We start from the raw sequence: 18,764 nt of genomic DNA, 5'->3' as shown, positions 1-18,764 counted from the left end.
TGCGGTGTGGGTCTGACCACACCGGGCACGGGGGTCCCTCCAGCCACAGCGCACGGCCACCTTTTCACGGTAGGTGCTGCAACTGGGATTTCTATGTTATTTATATAACAATCAAGTAAAGGAACACATATTTCAGGAATTAGCCACTTGCTACCACAAATATATGAGAAGAATTTTCAGCGGGATTCATTTCTCCCCGGCTGGAGAAGCCACCCTAAACGTGTAATTCAGATCGAAGACGTGCCCGCGGGTTTTAAAGGTCGCCCGCGGTCTGGGAGACGGTGGAGTTTGCTCCAGTTTGAGTGTGTGCCGCCGAGGTGAGCGTCACCAATGCAGGGCAACAGGGCCGTGTGTCTCCCCTTGCCCCACACTCCCCGTAAGAGCCCTGAAACGCTGCACACGCGATGAAGAGCTTCAGGGATTCTGTGGTCTGTCAGGGCGTTAGGCGCTACAGGAGATGGAGAAGCAGAGGGAGGCGTCCCTTCCTGACTCAGGAGGGAACGGCGGCCCCGGCAAGGTGGGCCGGGCCCTCCTCGAAGGGAAGGCGCCCTTCTGCGGGCGGGCGGAGGGGAGGCGCTCCCTTGCCTGGTCATGCGCCTACCCCAGGTCTGAGCTTCCAGTTCACCTCTGGGCATCAGAAGCTGTGAGGAAACCTCCTTCCCTGCCTCCTTTGTGACCCCTAAAAGGAGAACGAGGCCCAGCTCCTGTGTGGGCCTCTAGAGATCCTTTTATGGTCCAAGAATAAACAGGGCTATAGAAACACAAAGCTCACTTTATCTCCAGTGCGCAGCAGGGACCAATTCCGGGGCCGACTCAACCCGGGGGAGGGCTGGGGGGAGAGCAGGCCCTCCTCTCTGTGAACACGAATCGTCAGTGCGCTCCACGACCTCAAGAATCCTCGCTGTCCTGCCCGCACTCCACTGCCTCCCCACAGAGGCTTAAGGACCGGCCTTAAAGTCTTCTCTGACCTTCGTCTCAGCACGTTTTGCTGAAAATGGTGAAACGTTCCTTCGGAAGCAGGCAGGCTTCTGCCGGAAGGAGCGGACCAGACGCGGTGTTGCTGGAAATCTGGGCCATCTGTGGACCCCTAAACAACTCCCCCCTGGAAACTGGCGAGAAGTACCTTTAGAGATCGTTTCCCTTCGAAGGCCCAACGGATGTTTACAAAGGAAAGGTTTACTTTGTCTGGAAGAGGCTGGCGAGGCGCGTCAGTGGTCACGGGCTGACACCGCCACCTGGCGGTCGGCACGTTCTCCGAGTTCCAGAAATAACCGGGGCTGCTAATAAGAAAGAAACCACGTTCCCAGAGCACCCCTTCCCACAGAGAGAGAACTCATCTAGAAATGGCCCAGTACATGTAAGAAAAAATCATTTAAGCTGGGTATTTACCGTGTGATATGAGCAAAGGACTTTTCCTACCCACTCAATTCTTGGTACCAGGTGCATTGAAGAATGTAATGAAAAAACTGCGTGACTGAAAAAAGCCTGAAGCATTTTATTTCATATAAGACATACTTTAAAAAAAGGCAGAAACATTTAGGGAAACAACCTGTGACCTGAAAGAACCTCAAGCCGGAAGGCCCTGGAGATCAGTCTTGAAATGTTTTGCTTTCACAGAGTCTTTTTCACGCTGAAGAGATAAGCTTCGTAGATTATATTTAAGAAGTTGTCGTCATTCTGGAAAACACAAATCAAAGGCCCCAGGGGATGTGACTTGGCCGGCAGAAACGAGAGGCCTTCTGTCTCGGGGCTGAACAGGCACCTTGATCCTAAGATGCTCCTCCCCACCTGTGCGTGCCCACGCGGCTAGTTTTTAAGCTGAACAGTCAGTGGGGCTGCAGGCCAGGCCAGAAGGGTCAGCTGCTGGTCCTCGGTGGCCAGCCCGGGACATGGCAGGTGCTCGTGGCCTGCAGCTCAGGCGGGCACCAGCCTCGGGGCAGCGCGGAGCGGGCCGGCTCCCGAGAAGCCTGGCCTCCTGTGTGGAGAGACCTGGGGCCCCCGGGAGGCTGCACGGGGAGGACGTAACCCAGCTCAGTCCTCTGAGCCTGGCTGGGGGGATCACTGGTGGCTCTGAGAGGTCCCCGAGTCGCCCACAAGGGGTGCCTTCGTTGTTGGGCGTAAGTTAAGACTTCCCTGGCAACGTGCTTGGCTGGTACCCTGCCAGAGCCAGTGCATCTCCACCCCACTGCACCACCCGCGTTAGCTACGGAGAGCTCTGGCCTTGGCAAGCCGGCAGCAGTGAGACTGCGGGCTCTGGGCCCCTGCTGCCACTCTCGGGGCCGAGGGAACCACGGTTCCATCGGCGGTTTTCTCTGTCTCTGATGCTGGAGACGCGGCTCCCTCCCACCCCCGTCCTTTATCGCCCTGGCAATTCACCCGCGTTTCACACTCCCGCTTGGCCTGGAGCCAGGCTACCCTGGCTTTCCTGCAAAGTCTCTGAGCACGAGCCTGTGTCCTAACAGCAGGCAGAGAGCAAAGCCGAATGCCTGAGTGACTCCCAGCAGCTCATGGGGAAGATGCCGTCTAAAGCGCGGGGAACGTGAAACGCAGGCCGGGTGGAGGGAATGGACGTCTGGTCTCTCACGAGCAAGGTCCAGGGGCTGCTCCAGACTTTAGGGGTCCCCACTACTGCACAGAGATCTTTGGAACAGTGTTATTAAATGGAATAAGCCAGAAAAAATGTGGAACTTTTTACATTCAAGTTTTTTGTTTATTGCTCACAGAAAAGGAGCTTACAGATGCCCTACCTAAGTCCTCAAGAACTTTTCATGAATGGCTTCTAGAAAAGGTGGAAAAGACCCTCATTTATGAATTAGTCAGGTGCGGTCACTTCTCGTCTGTCTTTAGCAGATTGCTACCCTGCTTTCACACTCAGATGCTGATTTCTGTCCCCATTCCATTCCTTCTCTCTAAAATACGTTACCTTTAAAGAAACATTCTGACCAACGGCGACTACTGTCTTTTTGAGTAGGATGAGACGAGCAAAAGTGCTGGCCGCTCTCAAGGTCGCCTGACACTCAAGCAAAAACCTTACGGACTGTCTGCGAAAAAGATACCTCAGTACGTGAGCTGGGGTGTCTGCGGTCCGTCTGGGTGAGCGCACTGCACTTTGCAAGGCCTGTCTCGCGTTCGGGGTGGGCTCCGCCATCTCCCGGCCCCGTCGTGCAGTGGGAAGGGGCACGGCAGCCAGGCTGCAGCCCCAGCTCTGCTCTTTACTGGCTGGTGACCTCAGGCCAGTCCCTCAGCCTCGGCGTCCTGGTGTCTAACACCGTGCCCGGCCCGGAGCTCTGTACAAGTGTCATCGCCCTTATTACTTCATAGGGGCACGAGGAAGCCATCCCAGCCTGTCCTCACTGGCAGGTTTCAAGGTCATCTATAAAACATGCCGTGGTCATCACAGCCATTCCTGCCGCCCCAGCTGCATCCTCCCCGAGTAGCGGCCTGGGCGCTGCCGCGGGCTCAGGGCAGCCCTCCCCTCCACTGCCCTCTGGCTCCCGACGGCCCCACAGACCCGGGACCCTCCCAGGGGCGGCTTCACCTCCTCCTCTTCTGCCGGATGGCACTTGAGGACTTAGCCCTCCAAGTCACAACGTCCAGAGCCACGCTGAGTGTCTGAAACGCACCCAGAAGCGCTGGTCTCGGGGTGAGCTGCTGCCCTTGGGGAGCAGGAGGCGGGCACAGGCACCAGCAGGGCAGCAGGCCGCTGGGAAAGGCCTACGAGGAGGGAGGCGGCGTCCTCCTACCTGGATGAGGTGCAGCAGGGCCTCCTGGAGCTGCGGTTTGGTCAGGGCACTGCCCGGCGTTCTGGGGGGCTCCGGCGTCCGCAGGGGCAGGAGGGAGCCGCTGGGGGTGGCCGCCGGGTCCTGGCTTCCCGGGGGCAAGAGCCCGCTGCCCCTCTCTGGCGGTGGGGCCCAGGGGGGCTGCGCGAACACCAGTGGCGACATGAGCGGAGATGGGCCCGCGGCGGGCGGGGCGCGCCGGGGCGAGAGGACCTGCAGGTGGGAAACGGGCCGACAGGCTGGTGGGTGAGGGCGGCTCGCGCACGGGGCGGGTGCAGAGAACGCAGAGGACACAGCGGGTTCAGTGTTAACCATCCAGGGCCGAGGGCGACGGGAGGCCAGCCTCCATCTGCACGCTCCTCCCTCCTGGGCACTGGCGGCCGGCGCCTGCTGTCCTGACTATGCTCCCCACGGCAGGCAAAGCTCGCGCTCTGAGCAGCACCTCCTTTCTCCGGCTTCCTGTCATCGCCTGGGGACACACGCCAGGACCCCAGCCTTTCCGCCGGGGCTGTCCATCTGCGTCCCTCCCGGCTGTGGCCCCAAGTTTCCGCCGTAGGGGACCCACCGGCGGCCGCCTGCCCCCTCGCCTGGTGCGGCGGGGCGGGCAGGCGGTGGGATCACCGTCCACCCCACCTCCTGACTCTCCGTGCTCGGGTCTCGGGGGCAGCCCTGGGGCCACTCCTGCAGGCGTGCAGGTGGCCCGTTTGTCTGGGCGGGTCTGTCCGCCTCTCTTGGCCAGCAGGCCTAAAACCAGGGGTCCCAAGAGTGTTTCCAGTTGTGCAGGCGACATCTGACCCACCTGATGCTTACAGCCACCTCCCACTTGTCCCCAGCTCAGGTGAGAGGGAAGAGCGCTACCGTTAGCCCCCCGAAGCCCAGGGGCTCATGAGAACAGGCACAGGGCCAGCCACGAGGAGCTGCTGTGACTTCAGAAGCCCCCTGGGCGTCGTCTTGGGCACAGAGCAGCCTGGAGGAGGCGGGTGGCCGGCTTAACTGTCCCTGCGCGCCGTCGCGAGGGGCGGTGGCTTCGTGGGCAGTCAGAGGGGCACCGCGGCCCTGCACCCCGCGAGCACTGGAAGGGGACCTGCCTGCAGAGGCAGATGGCCAATGATTAGCCCCGATTTCCTAGGGTCCAATCTAAATCCGCAGGGGCAAAAGCAGAAGAAGGGGGGCACTGTGACAGTGAAGTGGGGATGAGGGTGGGGAACAGCCATGTCTCCAGAGCGGCAGGAACTCAGATCTGAGATTTTCATCAGTAACAGGCAAGAACACTCCAACGCACAGTCTTACATACGTGAAGACTGTGCTCCACACCGATGGTCTCTGTTCCAAAAAGTGAGAGATTTCTGAGGCACTGTCGTAAGCTACTTGCCGAAACACGACAGAAGGACCAACGTCAGAAATAGGGAGAACTTCCTAATTTTTAAACCCAATGCATTTTCAGTGAATTTGTACCAATCCAAATGGAAAAAAAAAATCCGTCAGATCTCCGGATGTTACCCACAGGCAGTGAAGAAATGGAAAAGCTTTCGGTTTTCTCACGGTTCTAAGTTATTAGTGACCATAGAGAACCATCTTCCCTGGGGGGACAGAACATTTCTAAGAATCACAACACTTCCCCTCCCTGGCAACCGGTGTGTATGTTGCGGGCCGGGAGAGAGCCTTCTGCCTCTCCGGACCCTCATTAAGCTACGCCTGCTCAGACAGACAAGGAGGCTGCACCTTCCGGGGTCGGTGGCCTGCTTCTCTGCGGGCCTCAAGCGCCCACGGGCTGCGGCGTCCGCAGGGGCGGGGCACGCAGCTCCTCGGCTGCACGGACCACGTGCGGCAGGGGCGGGGCACGCAGTCAGCGCTTGTAAGCGCGGCCTGGATAATGAACGCACGATGACTTACTGTGGACCGAAATCACCAGACGAGGTCAGGTGTCTGGCATCCCCGGAATGATTTCAAATGATTTCAGACCCTAGGTTTCCGAGGTCAAAGATTTGGGTTTTTCCCACGGTCACGTCAAACCTCGTCGCACGAAGGTTTAACTGTAGGAATGAAGCCTCTGAAGGGAGGAGCTCCCAGATTGCTGGGCCAAAGCCAGATTCCCTTCCAGGCAGGAGGCGAAGGCGGGACGCGATGCGCAGACCAGACGGGGCCGAGCCCGCATCCCCGCGCCCTGGCAGCACCTCCCGGCCGGCAGCCGCCTACCTGAAGGAGGGGAGCCTGCTGCTCCGCGCTGGGGGTCTGGTCCCTCCAGGACTCCAGGGGGTTCCGTGCTCCAGCGCTCGGGGTGGCCACGGGGAACTTGGCCGCCAGGGCTGGGCGGCCGGGCGCCGGCAACTGCCGCTCCTGTTGCACCGCCTGGAGCTTCCACAGCAGCTCCCGCGGGGAGACCTCGCTGGGCCCCAGGGGCTGACGGCCGGGCCCAGGGCCGGGGGGCGCTGGCCTCGGGAGTGCCCGGGGCCCCGACGTCTCGGCCGAGGCGTCTGGTGCCGGCGCCCCAGGGATGCTCTGGAGCTGGTCCGGCGGGTTCTGAGTCCTGGGGGCACCGTGCACGCGGCGGGAGACCTCGGGGCCGCGGGGAGACCCTGGCCGCGCGGCGTCTCTACAGGGCCGGCTCTCGGGCAGCTCTGCCAGCGGCTGCAGGTCCGCGCTCCCGACCAGGAGCTTCTGAATGGCGGGACAGAGCTGCTTCTCGACCGGGGGCGAGCATCTCCGGGGTTCCTCGTAGGACAGGGAGCGGACGACCCCCTGCCGAATCGGAAGCTTCTCTTGCTGCTGCTGGTGGAGGGTCTTTGGAGGCCCCGCGGGTTCGTGACACGTAGCTTTGTCCAGCTTCCTGAAGAGAGCCGTCAAGGACAGGTGTTGGGGTTCAGGGTCTAAGGTCTGGAACAAATAACCACGTCTGAAAATGGGGCCACATGTAATTTGGTTATATGGGGGGCAGTGAAACATAACTTACCTCCCCGATGATTTCTTCTATTTACAGAGTCAATTAGAAAGGGTGAAGAAGCTTAGTGATAACAAACCCCACACATTTGGGGCCTCCTTTTTAACGCCAAAAATTTTCACAGCCTTCTCCCTCCCACCCCCAGGACGGCTGTTCCGTGATCAGTATCTGCTGATGGATGAACAGACACACGATCCCTGCTGGGCCCGGGGTTCACTGGGGACCTCTGTGGCACAAAGCTACAGGCACTGAAAGGCAAACGATCTCTTCAACAGGAAGCCCGTCTATCCCTGCAAAGCACAGGAAGACACTGAGGATTCGCAGAAACGTGAGCGTTTCAGAATTCCTGGTAGCATTCCACAGAATTATAGAAATGGAGGGCTGGAAAGAAACCTCAGTCATTTAGTCTAACTTGATCCTTCCAACTACGTAACGGTAGCGGTAACAACCCGTCAGATGCGTGACACCACGATCCCTGACCCCCCTGCGCCGCCCTGGCTTGTAACCGACCCGCTTCCTTCCCGCCCGGTGTCATATGGCATTTCCCTGCTGCTTTCTGTCTTGCTGGGCTAAGCAAACATGAGATTCTCCTAAAGTCAACATATTCCGGTTTCTCTCTTAAAATAAAAAATGTCCATGAAAAGCAAACTTATAACAGAAGCTAAAAGACAATTAGAAAAGACTTATTTTTTACAAAACTCAATATAAGACTTGCATTAGCCAGTCTTTATGTTTTTGGTGTCCATGTTCATTTTTTTTTTTTTTTTTTTTTTGCTGTACGCGGGCCTCTCACTGTTGTGGCCTCGCCCGTTGTGGAGCACAGGCTCGGGACGCGCAGGCCCAGCGGCCATGGCTCACGGGCCCAGCCGCTCCGCGGCATGTGGGATCTTCCCGGTCCGGGGCACGAACCCGCGTCCCCTGCATCGGCAGGCGGACTCTCAACCACTGCGCCACCAGGGAAGCCCCATGTTCATTTTTTTGAAATTGATTTAAACCAATTCCCTTTAAAAAAAAACCTTTAGTGAGGAATAACCTTGAGAACTGGAAGCAGCCGCACTCAGTGGTGGGACCTGCAGATCAGCGATTCTGCTGACGCTGGACTCTTCTGAAAAATACATACGCTCACGCAGAAACTGCTGTCATGCTTATATCTTAGGTGCAAAAACAATGACAAGCCATGAGGTCTAAAGGGGGATTTGACACCAGTCCTTAGACCAGGAATCCCATATACACACACAGCGCCTGGCCCCGGACCTGGCACCACGGGGGCGCGTGGGCTGTGGCTCCCTCAGGGGCCGTGGGACACCAGCTTTCCACCCCGGAAGAATACAGCCCGACGTGTAACGGTCCCGTCAGCTCTGACATGATATTAGGTTGCTGTCATTTTAGAATACATTATCCTCTAAGGAGTTCAAGTCCACAAGGGATTAGCACAGAGTCAGGGAAATGCCAAAAGGAAAAACTGCAACCCCTTTCTAGGAAGAGTAAATTATTAACAATGACAAAATCTCTACTTTGGAATCTCTCTTTCCTGGATTGACCTTAGGGCACCTGCAGAGCATCGGCCCCGCCTTGACCGTACTCCGGGCCAAGTCCCTCAGGAGCCCCACAGAGGCCCGGGCGGAGAGCAGAGGGCTGTGCACCTGGCCGGGCCGAGGGCCGCGCTGCTGCCGGCTCCCACTGGGCTTCACTGGAATCGGCTTGATGAGATTGGGGTTGTCGTAGATGGCGGACGAGCTGCTGATCTGTTTGGGCTCAGGACAGGCTTTACACTGAAATGGAAAAAAGAACCTCATTTTTGGTGTAGAAGAAGCTTTAATCTTTTAAAAAGAACGCATCTTCTTGCTCTTTATTTTATCTAGTTGGTACTTAAAAAAAAATAGATCTCCATGTACAAAGGAAAATCCCTTACTCTCCTCTGATATAAGCTACATTTGAGTATAAGTCAAATTCAGGTCGAATTTTTCTTAGTTTGTGCAATTCCGTGCCTAGGCCTGCAGGACCTGGAGGCCCTGAGACGCCTGGATGCCTGAAAGGCGGCGGGTCGCCGGGAAGCAGCCGCAGTCTCCCGCTTGCCCTTCGGGGATAAACGGTGGAGGAAGCGCCCCCTCGGCGCCTCGTCTGGGCCGCGGGAGGGTTCTGCGCGCGCCTGGCAGTTGACTGAAGGCTGCAGCACTGCGTCTTCACAGCAACCAGCCCTTTTTAGTCGACAAACCAAAACGTCAAGCCGACCCAAACCGCTGATTTAAGAATTACTAACATCATTTTTATTTAACAAATGGCTTTTTGCACAGACAGAGTAATTCAAATCCCAGTGTTTGGAGCCGCTTGCTACAAATTAGAATTTCACAGAGAAAGAGACGAGAGACAAGCCTCATCGTTTCAAACCCTGAGTCATTATCACACATTAATCTAACCAAGCATGCGATCACTCACACAGTGGCATTCGTAACAGAGAGGGCACAGCAGTGATGTCTGGGTTTCCCTTGTTGAAACACCAAATAAAACTCACTGTAGAACATGGCCTTCTGCACTGTGGACTCCGTGGCATTGTTAGTTTCAGCTGCACAGTTGCGCCCTCGGGCCAGGACACACCTCACCATCTGGAGGTGGAGTGGCTGCCAATGCAACCTTGTCCCTGGGGTCCCACGGTTCCCGGTGTGCTTTATGGCTATTGGCTGTATTTTCTACTCAAGGATGTAGGCGCCTGGGGCCATTTACTACCACGCTCACTTAGGCTTGTAAAGTTAACTGCACAAAGGACTAATTATTTTCTGCCAATACTTTGTATATTTGGCACTAGTATTGAATGGCACGTGAAATCACTTTATGAGTCATAAAATATCATTTCTAATTCTTAGGTGAATGACGGCTGCAGGACCCACTGGCCTGGATTCCAAGATGTGGATCACCAATGCAGAACAAGAGTGTAGCCTCGTACAGTCACTGATAAAATGTTGGCGTGAAAAGCCTTTACCGAGAAAGTGGCCGCTTGGCTCACTTCCGCGAGTGGCCCTGCCTGTGTGCAGGGACCCTGGGTTGCAGACTGCTTCACTGTGTACCCGCTCGTGTGGGCCGCAGACAGCTACCCCCGAGGAAGATGGCCAGAAGCTGCTTTCCGTGTCACTAGGACGGGCGACCTACCAATGAGGCTTCACTGTCACGTAGAAAGTGCCCAGAACGAGACACCACTGATCTCGACAGTCTGCAGCTCGTTTTCCACTTGTCTAAGTTTCTATGCCTCTCTCGACCCAAACACTTTAAGCTACTTGGAAAAACATGCAGGGTTGGAGAAAGTATAATGGGTTCTTGAGAGTACCCGAGGCCTTAACAACAACATCACATGAGCCCGTGTTATCACACACACACGTGTCCACGAGGGGAGCAGAGTTGGAGAAAGTATAATGGGTTCTTGAGAGTGCCCGCGGCCTTAACAACAATGTCACATGAGCCCGTGTTATCACACAAACACACGTGTCCACGAGGGGAGAAGAGTCGGGGGGAAAATACACTAGAAGTGCTAAAAGCAGACATCTTTGAGTGGTAGGATTATGGGTAGTTTTGTTTTCTTTCTTATAGGCTTGAATTTTCTCAGTGAACATCAAAAGACAGTAATTTCTTTAATTTCGTAAGTCAGAACCATAGCTAGAGGACAACTATTCATTCTTGCCTTAGGCCACAGAACACAAAATCATCTTAAATACAAAACAGTCCACTTATTCTTTTCTTTTCTTTTTCTTTCTGCAGTATCGTTGACTTGCAATGTTGTGTTAGCTTTAGGTGTACAGCAGTGATTCAGTTACACATGTATAAACGTATTCTTCAAAACAGTCCACTTCTGAAGGCTCAGCACGTAGCCCCGTGGCCCAGGACCGCTCTGGCCCGGCTGCTGCCCCCGCTCACCTGCACCCCAGCCCCGAGCCTAACCGGGAGGAGGAAGCTCCAAGTCACAGCACTGCTACTTCACAGCAGATCCACAGGAAGTTGTTTCTTCGGAGAGAAAACATAAAGTACCGGCCAAAACAAGGTTTTTAAATTACTTTATTAACTTTGCGTCAAAAGTTGTGTCACCAGGTTTCACTTTATCCGTATCACCTTCCTCCAGCTCCAAATGCTTCCTCCTCTTACTTTTTGGGATTTTCACACATTTACACGGTTTAGAGTTGGAGAGGCCCTCAGAGGTCATTCAGGTTAACACGCATCCAGACCAGTGAGGTCCTTCTGCAACACGCCTGGTATTCATCATTCTGTCTCTTCTTGAAAACCTCCGCTAGCAGGAAATCCACTTCCTCGCGGCAAGAATCCTGAGGAAAGACTGTGTTTCCATGTCCCTTTCCTGCACCTGGGGCCCGGCCCACTCCTGTTCCCCACACTGTCTGGCGTGTCCGTATGTGTTGGGAGAGCAGATGACACAGCATAAGACAAGGATAAAGCAGGGCTTCCTCGCACAAGGGGACTCCTCGGGGGCAAATACACCCGATGGGCAGATCAGAAACCACACGAGGGACAAGGAACACGGGAAGTAGGCCTTCAGAGACGTCACCTGTCGCCAGGTACGTAAGGGAGGAGAGGGCCAGCCTGCGGAGAGGCGGGAAGGCACTTTCAGGAAGCAACACTGTCACTCTGTTTGGGAGGAGTTCCCAGCGTCTGCAGGGGCAGCGGGAGCCCAAGGCAGTGAGGCTGGAAGGGTCACCCGAGACCGTGTGGCAGGGCACTCGGAGGGGCCCGGGGTTTACACTCTGGGCGGTGAGAAACCGAGAAGGATGTGGACCAGGGCTCACAGGACCGTGCAGGCACTTCTGGACGTGATGTGGCGTCACCTGGCCTGTGACGGCAGAAGGAAGAGCTTCTTCTGTTATTTATCGCACAGTTGGAGCAATGAACATTATGCATATGACATGTATTTGAGCTTACAGAAAAACAGAGTCTGCACACAGATTAGACCTCTGTCTTCCCTTCGTGTCAACACTGTCACAGCCGGATAGAACGTTGTTTCGACCTCAACAAGTTTATGCACAGCGGGAGAGGCTGCTGTGAGTGTAACAAATGAGGAAGAACAAAATACATTCTAAAGGGTAACACACTGGTGAGTGCAGTGGAAGGGACAATCAATCTGAATGAAGAGATCTGGGGAAACTCCACGTAAGAAGTGGCATTTTTCCTGGGCCTCGAAGGAGATGTACGTTCTGAAGGGCAAACAGAATAGAGAAACACTGCGAGTCGTGGGTACAGTACGAAGTGATGGCACCGGTACTTCTGAGTGTGCGTGAGCTCTGCGTTCAGAGGCTCAGGGAGCGGTGCATCACCCGCTCCCACCCCCGGGCCTGGAGACAGGCTCAGCAGCCCCGCAGGGCCCCCTGTTGCAGAGGGTGCCTCGTGACGGGCGGGCGGGAAGCTGGAGCAAGGGCAGAGCTAAGGCTGCAGGCTTTGCCGGGGTCTCTGCACTTCAGGACGGGCGTGTTTGAATCATTTCGGGGGCTCCAGATGACAGGAGTGGCCCTGATACGACGAGGGCGGAGGACTCTCGCCCCGGGGTAGGCGGGCAGACAGGGCTGGGTCTCCGGGTCACAGGCACCCTCCTGGCTAGGCCTCTGGTATCTCGGAGAATTGGCTGGTTGGGGAGGGACAGTCTCTCCCCAGCTAGACTTTCAACAAGTCAAAACATCATAAAATAGAAACAATACAGTATGTGTGTTTGCGTCTGTGTCTGTGTGTTGGGAGGAGGGAGGGAGAAGAAAGAAAATAATTTTTCTTCAGCGTTTGCATTTCTTATCTATACTGGCCAGGGTTATTGCCGTCGTCACAGAACCTAAGTTCCTCGAGGGCAAAAATGGCGCCTTTAAGATGAATCTTCGCTGTGCCTGACATAGTACAGTTAGGAAAGTATAACTAAGTCGCTGGGACATTTTTTCACGGCTGTTGAAGAATCAAACAAAATAAAAAGCAGATCCAGACCTTGCTGTTACTGGCCGAGGCTGGGGAGAAAGCAACTGGGTCGGGGCCGTGACAGGGCGGGCGGGCGAAATCGCGCTTTGTTCACATTTGTTCAACAAGCCCTTGGGCGGGCAGCGCTGACCACCTTCGGTACGCGCCCAGAGACGCCCGCGGGGGTGTCTGTCTCCAGTAGTGTGGCCTCTGGCCCCGCCTCCAGGGCATGTGCAGAAGCCTGGCAGGCTGTCCCCGAGGAACCCACGCCGCACACGGCCTTTCTGACTGCTTCCTGGTGTCATTTAACTTGTTTTCTACCTGCCCTGTTCCCCTCCCCTGTCATTCTCTGTTAGCGCTCAAGACTTAGGTTCAGGATCATCTCTTCTGGCAGGAGCACTTCCAGGCGTGCCGCGTACTTGACGTTCGGCCGCTGTGCGCGGCCGCCCGACCCGCCCGTGGTCAGGTTTCCGTCCGCCTTTCTCACAGCACGAACGTTACTGATGGTCCGTGCCTGACTCAGTTACTCCACCAGGGCTTTAGGCTCTGTCATTCCGTCCACATTTAACAGCTGGAGCTCTGTGGTGGAGAAGGCCTTTCCCGCATCAACCTGGATTATCCAGTGCCCCTGACCAGGCAGGATAAATGCTTAATTCTTTCCACCGACTGCCGATTTTCAGAGGAAGTAGGATGTCCTTCCTACTGCTAGTGCCCTAGTACCACCAAGGATAGCCATGATTATTCCACACAGGTTGTGCTCATTTCTTGTTAATTTTATCCCGAAGAATTTTATATTAATTTGTTGCTACTGTCAATGGGGTCTTCTTATTGGAGGCTATTTGTATATACGCAGGTTACTGATTTCCCGGGCTGCCTTTGAATCCACTTAAAAGCAAACAGTGTTCAGCCTACTAAAAGCCGATAAAGATTGTATTTCTCCTGCACTTTTGTTTGACGGGAGGAACGGCACCAAGTCCGTCTCAGGGCGCAGGTCCCCACCGTGGAGTTTAAGTACGCATTGCAGGGAGACAAGACTCACCTTCGTGTACTCGTCTCTGGCCTTGGTGAGCATCCGTAAGATGTCCACCTCCTTGCGCTCTCCCGAGCCGAGGCCCACAGGGGACGCTCCCACTGCCGCCCCCGCTCCGTGGTGTGCTTTCAACTGTTCGTACTGAGTGAGGCTAGAAAAAAGGAAGGGAAATCCACACCAGAAAAGCCAACTCAACACAACCGGTTTTTGAAACCATGCAGTTCTCACCCAGTTGTTTTTATCTTGTTATAATCACGTTAGAAGTAAGACTGCTGGAACTGAAAGAAGAAAAATGGGAGTTGAGGTCCCGAGTACACCGACCACACGGACACCTCCAGAGTGGGGAGGGCCACCCCCGCCCGGGCCTGTTTTGTACATAAAGTTAATGACGCATGGCCTGTGGCAGCTGTCACACAGCCAGGGCAGGGCTGAGCAGCTGGGATGGAGACCGGTCGGCCTTGCAAGGCCGAAAGTATTCACTACTGGTCTTTCTCAGAAAAAGTTTGCCAACTCCTCACTGAGAGCAGTAGAAAGGACTTGTGTGTTGCTGAGGAAACCCAATTTAGGGTTCTCAAGCCCTGGGCAAACCGCATGGCAAATCGGGCGTCTGCCCCTGGTTCCAAAGGGCCTTGAAGGCAAAGCGCGGCTGATTCCAGCCCCTCGAATCCTGTGGTTTAGAAACACAGTGAAGGTTCCACCCCAGGAGAAGGTACGAAAACACAGCAGTGAGCAGCGCCTTCTGCTTTCCTGAAAACAACACAGAGGGAGGCCAGGTCGCTCCTCCGTGCTACAGCGTGGCTGAGGGGAATACTGCCCGCTGCGTGGGCTCTGGCCGCAGCCCACGCTCCTTCATAATTGCCGTGACGTTTACGGGGAAGGAGACCTGAGGGCTCGGTGAGAGGTTCAGTTCTAAGTGAGGACAGGCAGGGAATCCACACACGTCGGCGTCTTGTTGCTCACCAACGACCAGTTCCCAGCTCCAGCTGTGAAGGAATCACCGGGGAATCTGACAGTCTTTACGTGGCCTCTTGGCTGGGCAACAGGGTGTTGTTTACTCTGCATGAGATCCTGCTATCACCATCCATTGCACAGTTTACAGTAACATGGGTGCTCTAGGAACTCGCTGTTATGGTGGTAAATACCAGTTTGAACACAGCCTAATCCCCACCTGCAGTTACCCAAAATGGGCTTCTCGGAAATCAATCCTATTTATAAACAGTCCCCCCACATTCCATATTCTGGGGTCACTCTTTAGCCAGTTCCTTGACCCGGGATTTAAAATTGAAAAATGGTTCTTCTGCAGACGGAGCTGCTCTGTCGAATCCGCGCTGGCGGCAGGCAGACCCTGTGTTCGGCCGAGTCCAGTCCTGGGTCAGGTGGGTCAGTTTCCTGCACGTGCAGGAAACTCATTTCCTTCTGAGGCTCTAAACCATCTGCATAAGTGCAGGGAAATAACTGCGTCCCAGTGAGCAGGCCTGGGGCTCAAGAACCCGTGAAAGGGGTTGACGGATCCCAGAGGAGACGGCGCGCTGACCCGGGCCTCCTCTCGGGGTCCTCAGGGCAGCGAGAGCGGGACAGGCACAGTCATTTCAGTTTCCCCCAGTGCAGACTGGGGTGAATCACAAGGCCTCGTGAGATTAACGAAAAAAGAGACTAGTAACGAGAGAGAGACAGAGAGAGGGGCTGTCTACTGATCACTAAATCAGTATTAGCTCAGATACTCCCAAAGGAACTGAAAATACAGACTCTCCGAAGCCCTCGCAGGGTCAGAAGGGAGGGAGGTCTGAGCCCCACGGGCAGATTTCAGGGCAGGAAGGATGTGGGCACCCCAGAGGATCTGGGACAGCCTTTTAGAAGGGCTCTGAATGTTCTCTTCACTGAGATATACTGATACCTTTTCAAGGGAAAAAGCTGCTAATTTACAAAGGAGGATAATATTAAGGTGAACTGCCATCTGGAAAAATTCATATTATAGATTCTGCACACGTGCAGGAAAAAATGAGGGGAACCCTTCTACATAATAAATCTTACCTGGTGGAAATGTAAAACACTGTCATGTATGTTTATTTTTCATTTATTAAGTAATAGTGAATGTGTTCCTAACCACGGCGAAAAGGACTGCTGTCAGAGACGTGCTCTGTTTAGATTACAGTGTAGCTACGTACACTTAGAAATACAAAGCACCAGGTCCTGACAAATACTCAGCCCGCAGCACTTACTTTTTCATAAGCTCTGCAATTCTTTGGCATTCTTCCTTGTCGTAAAACCAAATTCCATAAATGGACACTGAAAAAAACACATCAAACCAACCATGAGCATCTTCAAAACTACAAAATGCAAAGAAATTCACTTTCCATCTTGAGGGAAATACATACTTCTTGAATAAATGAAACCAGTCATTGGAGTTCAAGCTTGAAAACCTCGCACTGGGGCTTTTTAGGCCCACAGAGAACACACGCATGTGCACACACACACGCGCGTGCACACAGACACACACTGAAGTATGTTGTCCTTAAAAATACAGCACCTGAACACAACAGGCACGCGGCGAATGCCTCTTAAATGGATGAACAGACTGAAAACGAGCCTCGACTCTAAGCTCCAGCCCTGAAACATCACTGCCGCCGCAGGCCCGGCACACGCTCACACACGCTCCGTCTTCTTTGTTAAGTATGGGAAACCTGAAGCACAGATTAGGCCTGGAAGCCTCCGTCCCTCCCCCTTCTCCCAGGAAGGTGTTAGTAACTGAAAGATCGGCTTTGAAAGCCCTAAGTGAGGACACAGTGCAGGAAAAACAAAACTCAGTCAACCATCTCTGACTTCAAAGTGTCTGCACGTAATATTTACAACTGTTGAAAGATGAGGTGCAGCTCTGACCGAATGATTTCGTAGTGAAAGAGCACTGTGGTATAATGTAGCTGCCATTGATTCATTTAACAATTTTCAAACAAATGATATACCTTACTATGTGCCTGTCTAGGTCACTTTTATAGCAAAGGCTAAACAGGTCCAAAATACATTTATAAATATCTAGTTGAGGATCTGGTGGCATTAGTCATATAAATAATACACTAACTATATATACATGTTAAAAAACACTTCACTGAAATAGCTGTCACGTTATGGTAGGGCGATGAAAACCAACGTATTTTTAAAAGAAATTATTTTAAAAATTTAAACTTACAAAATATTTAATTATATGAATACAATTTGGCCGTTAAAACAGCTGTGATCTTTTGACAACTTTTCCCCCCACTCACCTGACCAATGACTCGGTGGGCGTTTCTGTTTCTTGTTAGTCAAGATTCAGAAATCAAAGGGTACCGGAGATGTCGCTTTAGTACTGTGTTAAGCATATGTCTTTAAAAGGACCCTATAACTTTGAACTATCAACTTGCCTAAAGGGGGCAATGGCGTCAACTTCTTGTGTGATTCGTGCACCAGGAATCCTTATCTTACCTGCGTGTGCGGGGGGGGGGGGGGCAGCTTTTTCTTGACGGAACCATTGTGTCCTCTTAGAAATACACACACATGCTCCTCTTTGATACATGGATACTCTGGAAAAAAGAACGTCTGAGTTCTAAAGCCTATGCGCTGAGAGCCTTAATATCAAAAAGAAATTCTTTCATCTCAAGATCATTAAGCGAGTCTCTGAGAACTTGATTCCAGGCCGTTCCCGGTCCATCAACCCTAATCCCCAGCACCAGCTGCCCCAACAGCTTCCCACACGCCGACCCACCTGCTCTGTGCTCCCCTGAGCGAGAGTGGATCGGATCACCGACATTCAGCGACTAAAATATCCGAAGACGTTGTATGTTTTGGAGGCTTTAATCCTTGTTACAAAACCAGAATCCTGCTCTATTCTTTGGTTAGAGTGAAAACTTCCTTTCCTTGGAGATGGAACTTCCCAAAACTATCAAAGCAGGAAAGAGGTAACAGGGGAGAGAAACACACAACTAAGAAATTCGAAGCCCAGTAGCAGGGGAAGAACAGCCATTTGTGTCTCTTCAGTAGAACATATAAGTAGAAATATTTTGGGTGCCATTTTTGGGGGATGTTACACATTTGTGGCATTTGACATAAGGAACTAGGTTCTCATAAGGACTGGATGCCAAGGAAACTGTTGATAGAAATAGAAAAGCGGTTTGACGATGTTATTACTACGAGAAAACTGAAATGCAGACGGAGGGGGAAGATGCTGTGAACACATCTTTCAGATGTTGAAGGGGAGGAAGGGAAGGCTGGGTCTGAAGCCTCACGGAGACACTGTGGAGATTTCCTTAGGACCTGACCATTTATCTCTAAAGCAACGTGACTTTAAGATTAAAATGGGGTCATTTTGAAACAGTTCTTTTCACCCCAGTTAATATGCAGTTTGAATGTACAGTTTAAATAGTCAAGGAGGAGAAACAGATTTACCAACAGTCCTGGCTCCTGAGAGCAAAGCAAGATAACGAGTAGAACTCGGCCTAACTTTTTCTCCTTAAAATAGTTTCACAGAGAGAGCCACATTCCACCGCAGCTCCCGCCTCTCAGGCGCACGTTTCCAGCCGGGACAAGCCTATTTCTGTCCTGAGCAAGGGGCACTGGAGCAGCTGGTGGTGGCCCATGCAAACCAGAGCCTGTCACCGTCAGGGAGGTGAGGAGCCGACGGGCGGACACAGCCCTCACGTCTCACCCCCAGTTCTCCTGGGCGGCCACGGGGCGAGGCCGGCCTGGGTGGGCAGCAGGCACCGCAGGGAAGAAAGAAGACGGCCAGGTTGAAAAGGACCGGGGAAGGTGGTGTGGTTCTGGCATTCTCAAACTTGGAGTGATCGCCGTCACCTGACACGAGGCACAGCCTCGCGGGGCGCCGAGACGGGACCAGCAGAGGTGCTCTGAGTGCTCTGGGACCCACCATGCTGCGAGCCTTCCTCCCACCCACCACGCCTGGGTACCGGCCACTGCCCAGCCGCCCCGCCGAGGTCCAGGTGGGCTTTAAGGGCACTGTGGTGTGTGAGGCTCAGCTCAGCTGTTCCTACATCACTCTTGGAGGTAAGAAACCCCACAGTGGAGCAAAGAATAGGAAGACCCTGAACCGCCTAATGATGCC

The 18,764-nt window shown here is 53.7% G+C and overlaps 1 protein-coding gene across 3 annotated transcripts in view; it reads right to left on the bottom strand.

Annotated features, from left to right (window-relative positions):
* Positions 1–1,480: 1,480 nt before the first annotated feature.
* The window catches only part of DCP1B (decapping mRNA 1B), a 50,597-nt gene continuing 33,313 nt past the window's right edge, over positions 1,481–18,764 (bottom strand). Inside the window, exons 4-10 of one of the 3 annotated variants that reach the window (XR_003791081.1) lie at positions 15,892–15,958; positions 13,682–13,823; positions 8,361–8,489; positions 5,976–6,653; positions 3,744–3,992; positions 3,057–3,373; positions 1,484–1,677 (exon numbers count right to left, since the gene is read on the bottom strand). Coding sequence is in view for 1 of the 3 variants with exons in the window: in XM_029205095.1 (XP_029060928.1) it covers positions 1,612–1,677; positions 3,744–3,992; positions 5,976–6,653; positions 8,361–8,489; positions 13,682–13,823; positions 15,892–15,958 (1,331 nt within the window). In the remaining 2 variants the exon portion in view is untranslated. Of the gene's footprint in view, positions 1,678–3,056; positions 3,374–3,743; positions 3,993–5,672; positions 5,813–5,975; positions 6,654–8,360; positions 8,490–13,681; positions 13,824–15,891; positions 15,959–18,764 lie in introns of those variants that run through there. The other 2 variants (XM_029205095.1, XR_003791082.1) reach the window with 2 other exon arrangements.

This window comes from Monodon monoceros, unplaced genomic scaffold (assembly GCF_005190385.1).
Source record: "Monodon monoceros isolate NGI ecotype Baffin Bay Population unplaced genomic scaffold, NGI_Narwhal_1 Super_Scaffold_6, whole genome shotgun sequence".
NCBI lineage: Eukaryota > Metazoa > Chordata > Mammalia > Artiodactyla > Monodontidae > Monodon > Monodon monoceros.
This window is presented reverse-complemented; position numbering and strand designations above follow the sequence as displayed.